This window comes from Peromyscus eremicus, chromosome 19 (genome assembly GCF_949786415.1).
Source record: "Peromyscus eremicus chromosome 19, PerEre_H2_v1, whole genome shotgun sequence".
NCBI classification, from domain to species: domain Eukaryota; kingdom Metazoa; phylum Chordata; class Mammalia; order Rodentia; family Cricetidae; genus Peromyscus; species Peromyscus eremicus.
In genome coordinates this window covers 49,301,942-49,317,897 of record NC_081435.1, presented here as the reverse complement: position 1 = coordinate 49,317,897, position 15,956 = coordinate 49,301,942, and the positions used below count along the sequence as shown (strand labels likewise).

Sequence of the window (15,956 nt, the reverse complement as noted above, 5' to 3'; positions counted from 1 at the left end):
GCACTGGAAACAATTCCTAGGTCATGGACTCTCTTAGAGACCTTCTTGGATTACGAAATCCCTTTAGTTTTCAAAGAGAAAAGGAAGTATGCTAATGTGGATTATGTCTGACAGCTGCTACTCAAAGAAAAATCTCCATTTGCAACTCAATAAGCAGATACTGTGTAAACAACCAAAGATTTGATTTAAGAAACCCAGTACTCAAAAGTTATTTCCTCTACAAAAATGAGGAAACAGTATTAAAAACAAACAAAAATGTAAAAAAGCAAAAAACAAAACACCCAAAACCAAAAACCCCCAAGCCAAATACTAAATCCATGAATGCTCCAAGAAACTACATAAAGAAAAAAAACAAATAAGGAAAGTCAGTGCCAGTTAAGTGTAAGGATTGCACCTGCAAAGACACAGGCAATTTTTTTCATTATTGGGACAAACTATTTTTCCGAGAGCCTACATCAATTATTTGCAACCTAACTAGCTTGTATAATATAAACAAAATATTAACACATTCAGATAATCAAGTTGTTATGCTACAAAATGTAAGCAAAATGTACACATGGATTGGGTAAGTAAAAATGAGGCAATTTTAAAATTGTTTCTTCTTATAATGAGGAAACTCATGCACTCTTACCCACCAAGATTTAGCCACAGCAATAAGCTCTTTTGGGGGTTATTTATTTGTTGAGGAGAGGTCTCAGTATGCAGCTCCTTGGGTTACCTGAACTCCCTATGGAACTAACTAGTCCTGGCCTGGAACTTGCTGTGATCCTCCTCCTCCTGCAGGATTACAGGCATGCACCAGCACACTCAGTTCTTTTTTGGGGTAAGTAACTCTTGAGTATCTGAAACCTTTGGAGGAGGAGGAATTTGCCCCTGGACAGCAGTGAAAGCACTGGCATAAAAAATCAAAACTGGGGCAATGTAGGAAAGAAATGAAAAGTAATTTGGGCAATTAAGCCAGTACACACTATTGCATATTTCTTCATTTTTGGTTATTTATGCCAATATTGTCTTCTCAGAGTACGTAGTATCAAAAATTACAGACTTGTTGGTTCCAGAAGCACCAAAATTCACATCCTAAAATAAACGTTCCTTTGTCTATAAAAATTCATGCTGGGTCAGGCATGGTGGCGTATACCCTTAGTCTCAGTAGGAGGCAGAGGTAGGTGAATGGGATGGCTGAGCATGAGGCCAGCCTGTTCCAGGCCAACCAGGGCTAGGAGACCAGGCCTCAAACTAAAACCAAAAACCAACAAAATTCACAGTTTCCAGAAGGAAAAGATAATGTAAAGTGATTAAATACTGGCTTGTTTAGCCTGCTCAAATCTAAATCAGGTCATATATTCAGTTATCTTCCTGTGACTAATGGTCACTGACCATTTAGTTTGTTTTCCTTAAACTGTCACTATTCTGTTATGAATACATTGTCGCCTGGCCTAGAGCAACCATTTGGTGGAAGCTAAGAATCGACAACCTGACGAATCTGGTTTGAGAAATACTAGCTGTGAAATCTGACCTATACTTACCTGAGGGAGGTTCTTGGGGAAGGAAAGAAAGCAGAGCAGAGCAGTCACTAGAGCACATGAGACTTAACTGTGCATTAAACTCTTCAACTCCCAATACATTTTGAAGCTAGTCTATCTCATTTATTTTGAAGTAAAGGTTCCAATACTAAACTAACAGCATTTCCTCATATCAATGTCAACGATCTAAAACAAAGACATTATCCTATTTTCATTTAGGTTTTCTCTAAGCTTTAAAAGTTTTAAGCAAAAGCCACAAAAATATCTTAGTAATGTTACATGTTTGCCAAGTATGTCTGAATAATGCCAACGTAAGAGGTGCTTGAGCAAGATCTATATTCTCCAGAATTAAATAAAAGTAATTAAAACAAAACAATAAGAAAGAAAAGCACATGAATTGGGGGTTGAGGTTGGAATAGGAGACAGTTTCAGACCTGGTTTAATCCTGAGAAAGATGGGTCCTGAGAAGGACTAACAGTCATGCTTCTTTTCCTCTTCCCCACTGGAGATTCTAAACACTGAACAGACAATAGAGGTGGCAGTGCATCAAACAGTATTGCGTACATTGCAACAATGGCCGGCGCAGACAGGCAACACCGAGGCATCAGAGAAAGAACAGGGTAGCCAAATGCCATCCTTCTTCCACCAAGCACTGGAGCTTCTCAGTTTCCAAATAAAAATCGTGTGCTCAAGAACATTCAATTCTAGAATACTTATGGTCTTAATGCCACTAGGACTGTGCCACTGTCTGAAACAGGGATAGCAATGGTGACATTTGGCTCTGTAATTTTTACATAAAAAATGGGGAATTTGGAGCTGAAATCTTTGACACCACAATCTGCCCTTCCCCCAAAAAAGAATGTATGGGGGAAAAATCTTCAGTAAGGAAGAGGTAGAAGGCATTTAGTCACCTTAAAATTTATTTTTAAAGCATGCAGGGCCAATTACTGGAAGAGATGAGCAAATTCACTAAGATTGGAGTGGCTACTCCTAGATATCAAATTCAGAACAATTTCCAAGTAAGAAATTTAACTCGGAAGCTGCCCCTACCCCATCAAGCCTGATTCCTGTGGATACAAACTTCTGGTACAAGCTGACTGAAGGAGCCAGTCTTACACATGGGCATTTTCAAACTACAGTACAGAAAACACCAAAAAAACCCAACTACAGAAACAAAACACTAAAGTGTTGAAGAGAAACATTTCTATTTGAATCTTAAAGGAAACACTTCACTTCTGTCCTGTGAAAACTGAAAACTGCTCCAGGTAAGTAAGCAGTGCCACAAAATCATTTTACTATCTGTACGGAGGACACAGATTCTAAAAAGGGAACATGGACTTTCCAAGACATCTACGGGATTAAACCAACTATTCCTAAGAAGGGGAGCGGGGAAAGAGCGGGAAGTGTTACTATCTAGACCACTGTTTAAAGTGAAGGCAAAAACCATATACTTACTGCTCTGTCACTATGCAGAACAGGGATCACGTGGGGATAATGGGCGTTTAAGGATAAGAAAACAGGAAGAAGAGGGCTGGGAAATAGCCAAAAGAAGAGTCAAACTGCCAAAACTGCAGGAGAAAAAATTAAGACCAATTTTTTTTTAAACCAATTACCAGGTTTTAGAATAATAACTAAGAACCTGGATGCTTCAAAGAGAGAAGCTATATTTCTTTAAATGCAATTTGGGGATGCAAGATAAATTACATGGCTGAAAAACCCTTCAATATATGAAATTCTGTGAAAAATCTAATTCCTAGAACTTGGTCAGACCAACATTAATCTCACATTAACAAGCAACACCAGGTCTAATATAATGGCTCCAAGTTGGCATTCATACAGGCAAACAAAGGTAAACATTTACAGCTAGACCTAAAACACCACATTCCCTAACTGGTTAACAAATGGGAAGTTTCCTTCCAAAAAACAAAAAAACAAAAACAAAAACAAAAAAACAAAAAAAGCTCCCCCCGCCCCAGTTGTCCTGAAGTTGAGAAATTTCTGAGATCATCAGATTGGAACATGCTTCGTGCATTGCCAATGCTGCCTGTCTGCCCGAGCTCAACATTGAATGAATAAAGAAAGCAATTCACTCAATAAAACTAAGCATTGCAGACAAAATTTCAATATAATTAGTTTCTAACTGCAATCATGCGTCACTACAACCTAACCACCCCGTATATGGAACCCACTGTCAGAAACCCCCCCAATAATCACTCACTCTGCTATATGAATGTTCAATCACTGGTCAGTACTCTCCTGTAACAGCAAGGAGGAGGGGTGGAGAACTCACCCAAGTAATAAACTGTAAGCTACTTTTGAAACAGGCTCAAAAGTTATTCTTTTAAATACACCAATCCAAGGACTTAAGAATTCTCAGTATTAACCATGCTCAGGCAGCAAGGGTTAATGCCATAGTGACAGATAGGTCAGTGGTTGCCATACTGGTACAAGCACATGTATTCCAAAACCCACACTTTATAGAGTCACCATTCCGGAAGGATTATAGGTACATGTTTTCACTATTTAAGTGAACGAAAACCACAATTGTCCAAGTTAAAAATAGATGATTAAAGCTCATTAAAAAGCCCTTGGAATTTTATATTTTCACATAAATAAACTAACCTTGGTTGGATAAGTTGGAGAGAATATATTTCAGTTACTAAGTTAATAGAGTTAGCTGATTATCCTTCTGGCACAATCTCTTAAGCAGATTACAGGAAATTCGATTTACTATGGCTTTTCAAAGATTCAAAGTTTATCAAAGCAATTCGTATCAATATTCTATTCTCTGTTCTTTCATGCAAAGAACATTGAACTAACCTTATTACAGTGACGCCCAATACCCATTAGGAAGTTATCTGGTTTAATGTCTCTGTGTATAAAATTCTTTGTATGCACATATTCAATTCTACTGATCATCTGAAAAAGAAAAAGGGTAAAAATAATAAGTGATAATAGAAAGCAACTCATAACTTCTCAAGTACTCCAGTATTTCAATTATGTATGGTCTATAATGACAGCACTAGAAAAACAACAAATGAAAAAACAATAAAGCCCTTTATTTATTTCCAGCTTGCTGGCCACTAAGCCCAAGCTTTGGTGGCTTTGGCCTGTTCTACTAGTGTGAATGACTAAAAACCTGCGTTGCTGGATGTGGTGGCACTCACCTTTAAGCCCAGCACTCAGGAGGCAAAGGCAGGTGGATCTCTATGGGTTCAAGACCAGCCTGCTCTACAAAGTGAGAAAGAACAATTGCTAAGGACTATATTGCAAAAAAGCCTTATAGTCCTTAACAAATTTCTTTCTCATGTTACCACAGAACCTTGACTAGCTATTTTGTACCTTTCTCTTTCTGACTTCAAGCTCCTAGAAGGGACTACTTATTCTACTTTATTTTCCCAGTGGTAAACCTAGAGAGTTTGAAGCCAGGCTGGACCATTTTAAAAAAAAAAAAAAAAAAAAAAAGGCAAACAAAAGAAAAAGGCAAACTTAGGCATTTCTAAAACATCCTGGTGTTGCTTCAATGCTATTGGTGTTTCCAACTTTATTACTTTAAGCATCAATTTGGCTAAAACTTCATCTTTAGTTACCCTGGTACCTTATTTTTAAAAAAACCAAAGTTCTTTGCTGCTGTTCTTTGCTCATCTGAGACATGATCTTGTATAAAGCACAGGCTGGCCCTGCATTGGTAACCCCTCTTCAGCATCCCAAACGCTGAGATTCTAAGAGTCTGTGCCACCACACACAGTAAAAACAGAATGCTGCACGTAATAGTTATTTCCAGAGGAACACATTTATAAAGCATACCTTACTACTATAAGACAACAAACAATCCTTTTATGTTTTTTGAAGAGAAATAGTGACACGTGGGGTTATAATACTCTGGTCTATGAAATGTTGCCATTGTATAAATAACTTTTCTCCGTTTTTTATTTTTGTCAAAAGTTTACATACCTGGTCAGCTAACATAAGTACAGTCTTCATAGTGAACCTTCTTGAACAGAAATTGAAGAGATCTTCAAGGCTGGGCCCCAGAAGATCCATGACTAGCACATTATAGTCTTTTTCTTGTCCATACCACCTAACAAAACAAGAAAAGGGAGAGTCAATACAAAAACATTATCACTTAATATTATAACATTTAAATACTTTGTTTAGGGAAACCTTTTCTCTAGACACAAGACAAACAGTGATTAAACACACTGCTCAAAAGAGTAATAAGCCCCCCTCCCCCTGCACAGCCACTTAATAACTACTCTCACCAGCATAACTCAACTCTGTAGCCACCTGCGTCACTTCCCGACCTTGGACAAATTCTTCAATCTTGGACTAGCTTTGTAATGGAAGAAATGACTCCATCAGCCCTCTTATAACACTTCAGAAAGGCCTCTTCTCATTAGCTCCCAACTCCCTTCCCACCAAACTGCACTTCAATTATTTGTCCCTCATTGGAAAGGAATCATATTTTTGCCTAGTTTAGTATTACAAGAGTAGTATCAACACATGATTAATCTGTTCAAAAAAAATTACTTTAACTGTCTTGTGTTATACTGTATATAAATAAAATTTCTCTCCAATAACTCAAATGTTATCACTTAATTTCTCGTTGTGAGAACTCGAAATCATGACCATTAAGTTTTTTCACATTTTGATGTCTGTAAACAAATTCTTCTCTGAAACAATATGGGGCCAACCTGGCTATGTACAGCAAGCCATTGTCTCCGCAAACAGTGGAGTAAATACTTAAAAGCCTAACCTGGCTTAGTTTCTCTGTTAACACCAATAGGAACAATGTGTTAAAAACACTCAAAAGGAGAGAAAAGGCTTTCTGAAAACTAAAATCCGTGTCCGATTGCTGGCCAAGCCTGTAACCCTAACGCTCAGGAGCCTGAGGCAAAGTGTGAGGCCAGCCTAAGCTACAGGGTGAGATGAGATCCTGCCTCAAAAGACCAAAACACAACATTAAATACCAGCCTCTAGGAAATTATCTAAGGGTTTTAGTGCTACTTCTTCTTTACAATTTTGCTCTAATATGCTGTTCTGCTACCGATAGATATAATTTATTTTAAACATCAGTATTAACACAAGAATATGAAGATTTTCCTAGAAAATACAGTTTACTATATAATGTGCTATGCTCATTTTGTTTTGTTTTGTTTTTTGAGACAGGGTTTCTCTTTGTAGCCTTGTCTCTGCCTCCTGGCTGGGATTAAAGGTGTGCACTACCACAGCCCAGCTGCTATTTCTTTTTTCTTTCTTCTCTTCCTTTTTTTTTTTTTAAAAAAATAAAGTTGTTTATTTTAATTAATGATCTCAGATACTCAATACTATTATCCCTTTAAGGTCATCCTCAGAACTGCAAGGGATTTCAAATGTAACCTTCAAGAGAAATATAGATAAAACCTCAAATCAGGCCGGGCGGTGGTGGCGCACGCCTTTAATCCCAGCACTCAGGAGGCAGAGCCAGGCGGATCTCTGTGAGTTCGAGGCCAGCCTGGGCTACCAAGTGAGTTTCAGGAGAGGTGCAAAGCTACACAGAGAAACCCTGTCTCGAAAAACAAAAAAACAAAAAACAAAAAACAACAACAACAAAAAAAAACCCAAAACAAAACACACACACAAAAAAAAACCCCCTCAAATCAGCTGGTTCTAATTTCAGACCTTTACTAACAGAGTCCATATTCAGTTATATCAAATTTGCTCCCTTAAAATCTTAGTAAGTCAAAGTAAAAGATCATTAAGCATACAATATACACTTGCATGAAACTGAGGTCCATAGTGGCAGGTCTGTTATGGGGCTAACTACGCACTTTCAGACTGGAGTTGAAGCTAGCTCCACAGGAAGGAATTCACATCTGCTACTGTAAGCTTGGCTAAAAGTCTGCCTGGGGAACGAATAGGCCCTAGTGGGGAAGCTTCCACTATTATACAGCTGGAGACTAGAGATTGTGTGCCTATCTAATGCCTTCTAGCTATTTGTGTTTGTGTCCATGTACCAGCGCTGCTGTTAGCTGTGGCTACGCTGCTGTTAGCTGTGGCTACGGGGATTCTTCTGGCAGTAGGTCATGTGCTTACTATAGAGACTCTAACTGGTCAAAGTGCTGAGAAGAACAGAACTGTTGAAAGATGAGCCTTAAGTGGGATTTCTATATCTCGTTCTGCAAGGCTCGGAGAACATCCCAAAAGAATGTTAGAGCAAGAGGGAGGGGTAGAAGGGCAGAGAGTTGTGGAACAGTTTATTCTGGGCCTAACATGTCTACTGTACTCTAGAATTCTCATCAGTTGTGATCATCAGCATAAAGCCTGTACACCACTCAAGCACATTTATTAATCTGATACCCGCTATTTTTCCCATTTTTTTCTTGATTGAAGCAATACACTCTAATCATCCTACTTAGTTTGTAGTCTGATGGAATTTCTGCCAGTTGTCATTACTTTAAATGTTGCTAACAGTGGTACGATGGATGGGGCAGAGTGTAGACAAGTGAAGGTCAAGGGAGAGTTACGCATTAACACACGTCTTCATTGGGAAGTGTAAGTTATAGCTATCACCTGCATACCAATCACAAATGGTTAATGATCTCTTTTGGGTGCTGTAGATCAAACCCTAGGACACCCAGATGCCAAGCAAACACTACCACCAAGCTATTTCATCCAAGCCCCTGATCAACAATTTCCTAATAGGCAACTATACACACATAGAAAATAAAATTGCTTGTTTTCTGGAACTAGCAAGGAAATATAGAATGACTGCTAATGGGTTCAAGATATCTTTGTGGAGCGTTGACAAAAATATCCTAAAACTGAATTATGGTAATGACTATACAACTCTGTACATATGACAAAAATAAAATTGTACACTTTAAATGGTTCAAGCTTTTCACTAGCAAGTCATGTCATTTTAAGTTATTTTAAAATTTTCTCCTACACTCTAGTCAGAGCTATAGAAATCGTAAGGTCAGCTGGAGTATGGGGGCTCATGCCCACTTGAGAAGCTGAGAATTGCTTCCAATCTCATGTTAGTATTGAAAGCCAGGCGTGCCCATCTCTGTAGTTCCAGTCAGTATTCAGGAAGAGGCAAGAGGATTGCCAAGAGGCCAGTCTGGATACAGAGCTCCAGGCCAGCCAGGCTATACAGTGAGATCTTGTACAAAACAAACAACTCCCCAGCTTGGGCTACATGAGACCTTGTTTCAACACAGACACACACAGATTCATTCTCTGATCTAAAAGAACAGATAAATGATAAGTAACAAACATTAAGGCAACAACAAAATGAACACACTTAATACCATACCAAGAATAACAGAAAAATGGCCAGAAACAAACCACTCTGCTCATTGATCCATGACTCCTCTTTCTCGCTGGGTATTTAAATAAATTCATGTTGATCCATGACTCCTCTTTCTCGCTGGGTATTTAAATAAGTTCAGGTTATCCTTGAATTTGTGATCCACCAGCTTTAGCCTGGGATTACAAGCAGGCACCACCATGCCAGGCACTTCCCCCACTTCTTGCAGTACTAAGGATTGAATCCAAGGCCTTGTACCTGCCACGTAAGTATTTGACTATACACACCCCTGTGAGATCCTACCTCTAGTTCTCACCATTCCCACCTAGCTCTCTATATCCAAACCCTGGTCCTTCTGCTGGTGTGGCAAGTGTTTTATCCAGTAAGCCATCTCCTCAAGCCTGAACTGCGCCTACCTGTCACGATGTGGTGTGGTAATTATGAGATGACCCACGTAAAAGCAGTCACCCAACAATTATACAATGCTAACAACCACGACAATAGCATCCTTTTCCCACCCCACTCTTTTCTGAGAGACATGGTCTCTGATATGTACCCCCACGACTAGTATGTAACTTGCTTTGTAGTCCAGGATGGCCTCAAACTAGCAGCAATCCTGCATTCTGTCTCAAAAGTGCATGTGTCATCCTATCTGCTTGACAATACCATTTTCCACAACAGCCACAAGCACTTAGCAAAATTCTGTACTTTCCAGCAACGGAATGCTAGAACCTCAACAGAATTCTCAAAGTGTGGCCATCAGGTCTTAGCAGAAATTATTTGGATGTCCTATTAAAAATTAGATTTGGGACCCATTTCAGAATTGATTAAATACATATGAGCAGAAGGTGAAGCCACCTGCATTTTAACAAATTCTGTAGCTAGTTCTTAAAAAAATTATTTATAGTATGTGTATAAGTGTTTTTCCTGCATATATGTGTACCACAAGCATGCTTGAAGAGTTCAGAAGAGGATGTCGGATCTCCTAGAACAAGTTACTGACAATTGTGAGCCACCATGTGGGTGCTGGGAATTGAACTCTGGTCCTCTGTAAGAGCAATAAATGCTCTTGAGCTCTCTCCAGCCCATGTAGTCAAGTATTATGCATGGCTAAGGTCTGAGAAACGCTTACTCCACTGGATTCAAACAACCTCAATCAATAGTCTGTCCCTTGAATCTGACTGTGCTTGCTAGTTTTTTGTCAACTTTACACAACCCAGAGTCATGTCAAAGAAGAAACCTCGTTCTATAAAATGCCCCCACTAGATTGGCTTGTGGGAAAGCCTGGGGCAGTTCTTAATGGAAGCAGGCCCAGCTGGTACCACCCCTGGGCTGGTGGTCCCATATGCTATAAAGCAATCTGAGCAAGTTAGTAAGCAACCAGCATTCCTCCATGGCTTCTGCATCAGCTTCTGCCCCCAAGTTCCTACTCTGAGACTTCTCTCAGTTGTGCTATGGAACTGTAAGCTAAAATAAACCCTTTCCTCCCACAGGGTTTATTGCTAGTGCTGTTTTATCATAGAAATAGAAGCCCCTAACTTATTCAGACACTGACCAATGAAAGCAGCCAAGGGCTTCCAGGTACACCTCGAAGCTTATTCTTACACACTATCCTCTTGAAGTTAAGAAAACATTCACATCCTTGTATGTTCAATCTCAGTTTGAGATTTAGACACTGTTCTGCTAATTTTCAAAGGAAGACAAACTTACTGATACCACATGTCTGGCTCATGACAAATGCTCAAATTTCAAAAGCAAAATTTTGAAGTGTGTCTATTTTAAACTCACTGGTACACAGTAGGCACTCATACAGGGAAAAGCTTTTTATTATCTACAACTTACTATAGATATGCTATGTAAATTTGCTTATAAGCTTAAGTGTGTTAAAGTTAACCAAGACAGTTTCAACCACTAGAGACTTTATTTGAAGAATTGCAGCTAATATTCATTGAACTGAAACACTGATTTCACTAAGTGGAACCTGGTACCAGGAATAATTTAAATCCAGTGTCAACAGCCCCCATACAAAAAGTCCTTAAAAAAAAAAAACAACAACAAACAAACAAAAAACAAAAGACAGAAAAAGGAAGCCAGGCGTGGTAGCACACACTAGGTGAGTCCAAGGCCAGCCTAGTCTACACAGCAAGACCCTTGTCTCAAAAAACAAATAAATGTGAAGGACAGAAAAAAGAGAGGTATTCATATAAAAAACATGCACTCCAAACAAGTACAATGTATGAGACATTTCTAATACAACTACTCCCAAGTTTTTCAATTTCAGAAGGGCTGGCAGGACAACAATGTCTTAGAAGTTCTCTTGTAAACTTCTTCCCTGTACATTTAAATACAACACAAACACAGGAAAAATTTACACTACCCATACTTCATCCACTGTAGACATTTTCTTAAAAATAAAATAAAATAAAAAGCCAAGTGGTGATGGCCCATGCCTTTAATCCCAGCACTTGGGAGACAGAGAGGTAGGTGGATCTCTGAGTTTGAGGCCAGCCTAGTCTACATACAAGAGTGACTTCCAGGACAGCCAGGGCTACACAGAGAAACCCTGTCTCCAAAAACCACAATCAGAAACAAACAAAAAGCACGCACTACACAAACACCCAAAGCAACAACCCTTCTGGATATTGACCTAGAAAATTAAAATGCCAGATAAAGTAATAAACCTTGTGATTAAGTTAAAGAACTTTTCATTTTTCTTTTTTTAAAGACAAAGTCTCACTATGTGGCCCAGGTTGGCCCAGAGTTCTGAATTCTGGGATTACATGTGTGTCTACCACACCTGGCCCTAGAACATTAAATTTCAATGATATAGTGGGTTTTTTTTCTAACAGTAATCAAAGCAAAAAGAGCACAGCCACATTTCCCTTCGTAAATCAGCAGCCAGCCTTAGTCCAGTCTTAGTTTAACACAAGTATTAGAACTGGAGACCATTTCAATCAGAAACTCAGGAACTTAACTAACTGTACACGCAGCAAATACTTCTAAAATGCACCGTGTACACATTTCTACAGCTGGATTAAAAAAGTAAACACACAGGCCGGGCGGTGGTAGGCGCACGCCTTTAATCCCAGCACTTGGAGGCAGAGCCAGGCAGATCTCTGTGAGTTCAAGGCCAGCCTGGACTACCAAGTGAGTTCCAGGAAAGGCGCAAAGTTACACAGAGAAACCCTGTCTCAAAAAACCGAAAAAAAAAAAAAAAAAAGTAAACACATAAAATGAAGCCAGAGTAAGTGCCTCCTTTATACCTGCACACTGTGCTAAGAACCTGTCAGCAAAACCTACTTCTTTCTCTCAAAGCACTGTAGGAACGCATACAAAACAGTGTTTTGTTACATATGTTTTAGATACTCCCCCCACCAAAAAATCCAAACCACTTGGTTGTGTGAGGTTACAGTGTAGCTTCTAGCATCATACTGCCTGATACAGCATCTTGTGAGCACATAAATTAAAGAGTCCATTGTTGTTTTTCTGAGATGGGGTGTCTCTGTGTAGCTGTCTGTTCTGGAACTGGCTGTAGATCAGGCTAACCTCAAACCCAGAGATCCACCTGCCACAGCCTCCCAGGTGCTGGGATTAAAGGAACCAGCCACTACTCACTACTTACTGAGATATAGGTCCAGGAAAAATGGAGATAAATTAGCTGAGCAGAGAGGCAATAGTTATCAAAACTCTACATAGTCTATGTAGTATGGCTGTTCCTGTATTTTGACTCCAGAATCAACCTAGGCCTTAAATATCTACGTTATATACCAGGTGTAATTTTTAAATGAACCTCCCAACTTACAGGATTAAAAGAGATAATTAATACATAAAGCCTGGATAGTGTTCAATCTTGTTCTTAATTATGTTTATGTGTGTAGCAAGTGCTGGTGACCACAGAGGAGGGGTTGCATTCCCTGGAGCCACCAAACACAGGTGCTGGGAATGTAATTCAGATCTTTCACACAAGTAGTACTCACTCTTAACTATTGAGCATTTACCTCTCCACTCTTTTTTTTTTGAGAGCCTTCATGTAGCTCAGGTGTCCTTGAACTTCCTGCCTCTACCTTCCAAGTGCTGAAATTACAAGCATGTGCTACCACTACCATGCCTCTTCTTCCCCGTGAAAGGAAAAAGAATATGCAGGCACTGAAGCCAACCAACTATTCCCTTATTTCAACAGTGCCTATCAATGCTAGAAATAAAAGGCAATTACACCTCACAACAAATCTCTGTACTGTATACATCAGAGGTGGGAAGTAGTATCCTTCATCACAATCCTATCAACTTATATAAAGCATTTAAACACTATTAAGACCTATTTGGAAGCCATGCCAGGTCTTGCCAGACTGGACTACATGAAATTCTGTTTCAGAAACAAGAAAAAACAATTTGGTCTAACAAAATCTTTTCTCTGAAAAGCAGATAACATTAAAAATTGTGGAATTCTAGGTTCAAATACAGTTTGGCTTTTGTCTTTTCCATTTTTATTTAGTGTCTAACACTCTCCAACCAATCCTTTTTGTATGGCACTTTCAAAGTCCTTATTAAAACAGCCACAACAAAAATTTATAAACAGAAATCTAGAACTGGTTGCACGCCTTAAATCCCAGCACTTGGGAGGCAGAGGCAAGTCGGAGCCAGTGTGGTCTACAAAGCAAGTTCCAGGGCAGCTAGGGCTACACAGAGAAACCTTATCTTGAAAACAAAAACAAAAACAACAGCCACAATACATTTCCATTTCCAGTCACTAAGACTAGAGAATGGCAATGTTCTAGGTCTTCAATGGAAGAAAAGGAGTCAAAGCTATCAACTACCACTGAGTAGTCAAGCGGTAGTCCTCACAACTACATTAAATAGTGTCAGTAACTTCTCCAGGGTACCCATCAACCAGAAGGCTTTGTTATTACTTTGTTTTGAATATCCTTCATCAAATTTAGAAGAAATGACACACAACTACTATAAAAACATTGTCACAAATAGATTGTAGTTTATAAAAGATAAGCAATATGTGTACATAATTCTTGTATCTCAGTAAGGGCACACATCTGTCAAAACTAACCCAACCACACATTAGCATTTGTATATTTCACTAAGTATAAATTATACCTAAGATCATAAAAATTCCATTAGACCACATATCGGTTCACACTAGTTAACACTGGTCACTTAAACTATTAGGAACCACTGAGGTTGCACTATAAACAAAAACAGTAACCAGAGCACATCACTTTAAATACACATTTCATTCACTAGAAGGTATGAAAAAGATACTCATGTCATCTACTTAATAAGCCATTTTAAAGATTCAATTAATCCCAGCACCCAGGAGTTAGAAAGATCTTTGAATTTAAGACCAGCCTAGCCTACAAAGTGACCTCCAAGTCAAGACAGTTACACGGTGAGACCCTGTCTCAAAGATTCAATTCTTTATATCTGTTTATAATTTTTTTTTCTTTTCAGACAGGTCTTGATATGTTACCTGGGCTGGCCTCAGATAATGTTCCAAGTGCTCAGATTGCTGGTATGAGCCACCAAGCCTAGCTATATTGTTCTTTGGAATACTGGCACTTAATTAAATTTAGAGTCTCTCATATGTGAAGCATGTGTTTCTTCACTGACCTACAATTCCGAGGCAGTTTGTTTTTTGTTAAATTAATGTGTGTGGATGGAGACAAGAGAATTGTGGATAGTGAACGAAGCTAACTAAGTATGGCTATCTCAGTTATCAAATGGAAGGTGTGGCATGTATGAGCAGGCATGATATGACCTTGACATCAAGGTGATAATGGCTTTCAGGAGAACTAGGAGCCAGAAGACTAGTTAACTCTTCTGGGACTCAAGGTTTAACTTATATGAGTCAATGTTCTTCATGCATCTTGCAGATTTTGTTCAGCTCAAAAACATCATCAATTATCCCATAAATGAACAACACAAAGCACATTCCAGTACACTGTGAATTTAGTCACACTTTGAAAAAAGTCACTTCAACAGTTGTTTTCCTCTGTTTAACCTGATTCACAATTATAAGTGTGTGTATGTGTGTATATATATATATATGTGTGTGTATACACACACACACACACACACACACACACACACACTTAATAGCAAAAGATTAAGAAATTGTTTAGCCGGGCGGTGGTGGCGCACGCCTTTAATCCCAGCACTCGGGAGGCAGAGCCAGGCGGATCTCTGTGAGTTCAAGGCCAGCCTGGACTACCAAGTGAGTCCCAGGAAAGGCGCAAAGCTACACAGAGAAACCCTGTCTCAAAAACCAAAAAAAAAAAAAAAAGAAAAAAAGAAATTGTTTAAACTGCCTTTAGCAGTACAAAGGATTAACTAATGTTTTGTAAATATTTTCTAAAATATCTGACATCCAAATGCAGAGGGGCAGGAAGGTATGGTTAAAAAACAGAGGCAATAACTCTTTCCCCATATCCCCAACTACCTTCTTATACACAATTTTCCTATAAAAGTATATTCTACCACTATACATCTTTCTAAACAGTTAATCTAAAAGTTGCCAGAAGCAGATGCATGTGTAAGTTTTGTGAGGTACTGTTTCATAAAATAATATTTAAAGGTAAGACTTAGACACAGCACCAAACTGGGGGGGAGAGTTTTGCAACTATCATCTGGAAACGGTCTTAAAATCCAAAACTAAAAGGTCTGAGATCAACTAAGCAAAAGACTTTAAACAGGGAATCCTGTTCACATGGTAAGTTCCGCACATAAAAAGCAATGAGTTCTTTTCCCAGCAGAATAAATTTCCCAAACATTTCTTCTTGGGGAAAACCAAAGTGTATGTCCATGTAAATGTGTGTCGTATGAGTGCAAATGTCTAGTTTAGAAGAGGGCATCAGATTCCTTGGAGCTGGAGTTAGAGGCAGTTGTGAAAAACCCCTGGGGGGTGCTGGGAACTGAACTCAGATCCATCTCTCTAGCCCTCCCCAACATTTCTATTCAACACTCTCCCACCCCCAACAAAACTGAAACCATTAATTACTAACATTCTTTTTGAATTGTACAGATGGGCAGCTGATGAGCCTCACAGAAGTTAAAAGACTAGCTCACCACCAAGTGCTCAAACATTCAATTCTGATTGTCCCACTTAAGAGCTCTTCTTGTTTACCAAAACTGTT

The 15,956-nt window shown here is 39.0% G+C and overlaps 1 protein-coding gene across 1 annotated transcript in view; it reads right to left on the bottom strand.

Moving 5' to 3' along the window:
- Positions 1-15,956, bottom strand: part of Csnk1a1 (casein kinase 1 alpha 1) — a 36,618-nt gene that overhangs the window by 16,219 nt on the left and 4,443 nt on the right. Inside the window, exons 3-6 of the mRNA XM_059246120.1 lie at positions 5,478-5,604; positions 4,344-4,442; positions 1,958-2,041; positions 1,803-1,819 (exon numbers count right to left, since the gene is read on the bottom strand). Coding sequence (XP_059102103.1) covers positions 1,803-1,819; positions 1,958-2,041; positions 4,344-4,442; positions 5,478-5,604 — 327 coding nt within the window. The remainder of the gene's footprint in view (positions 1-1,802; positions 1,820-1,957; positions 2,042-4,343; positions 4,443-5,477; positions 5,605-15,956) is intronic.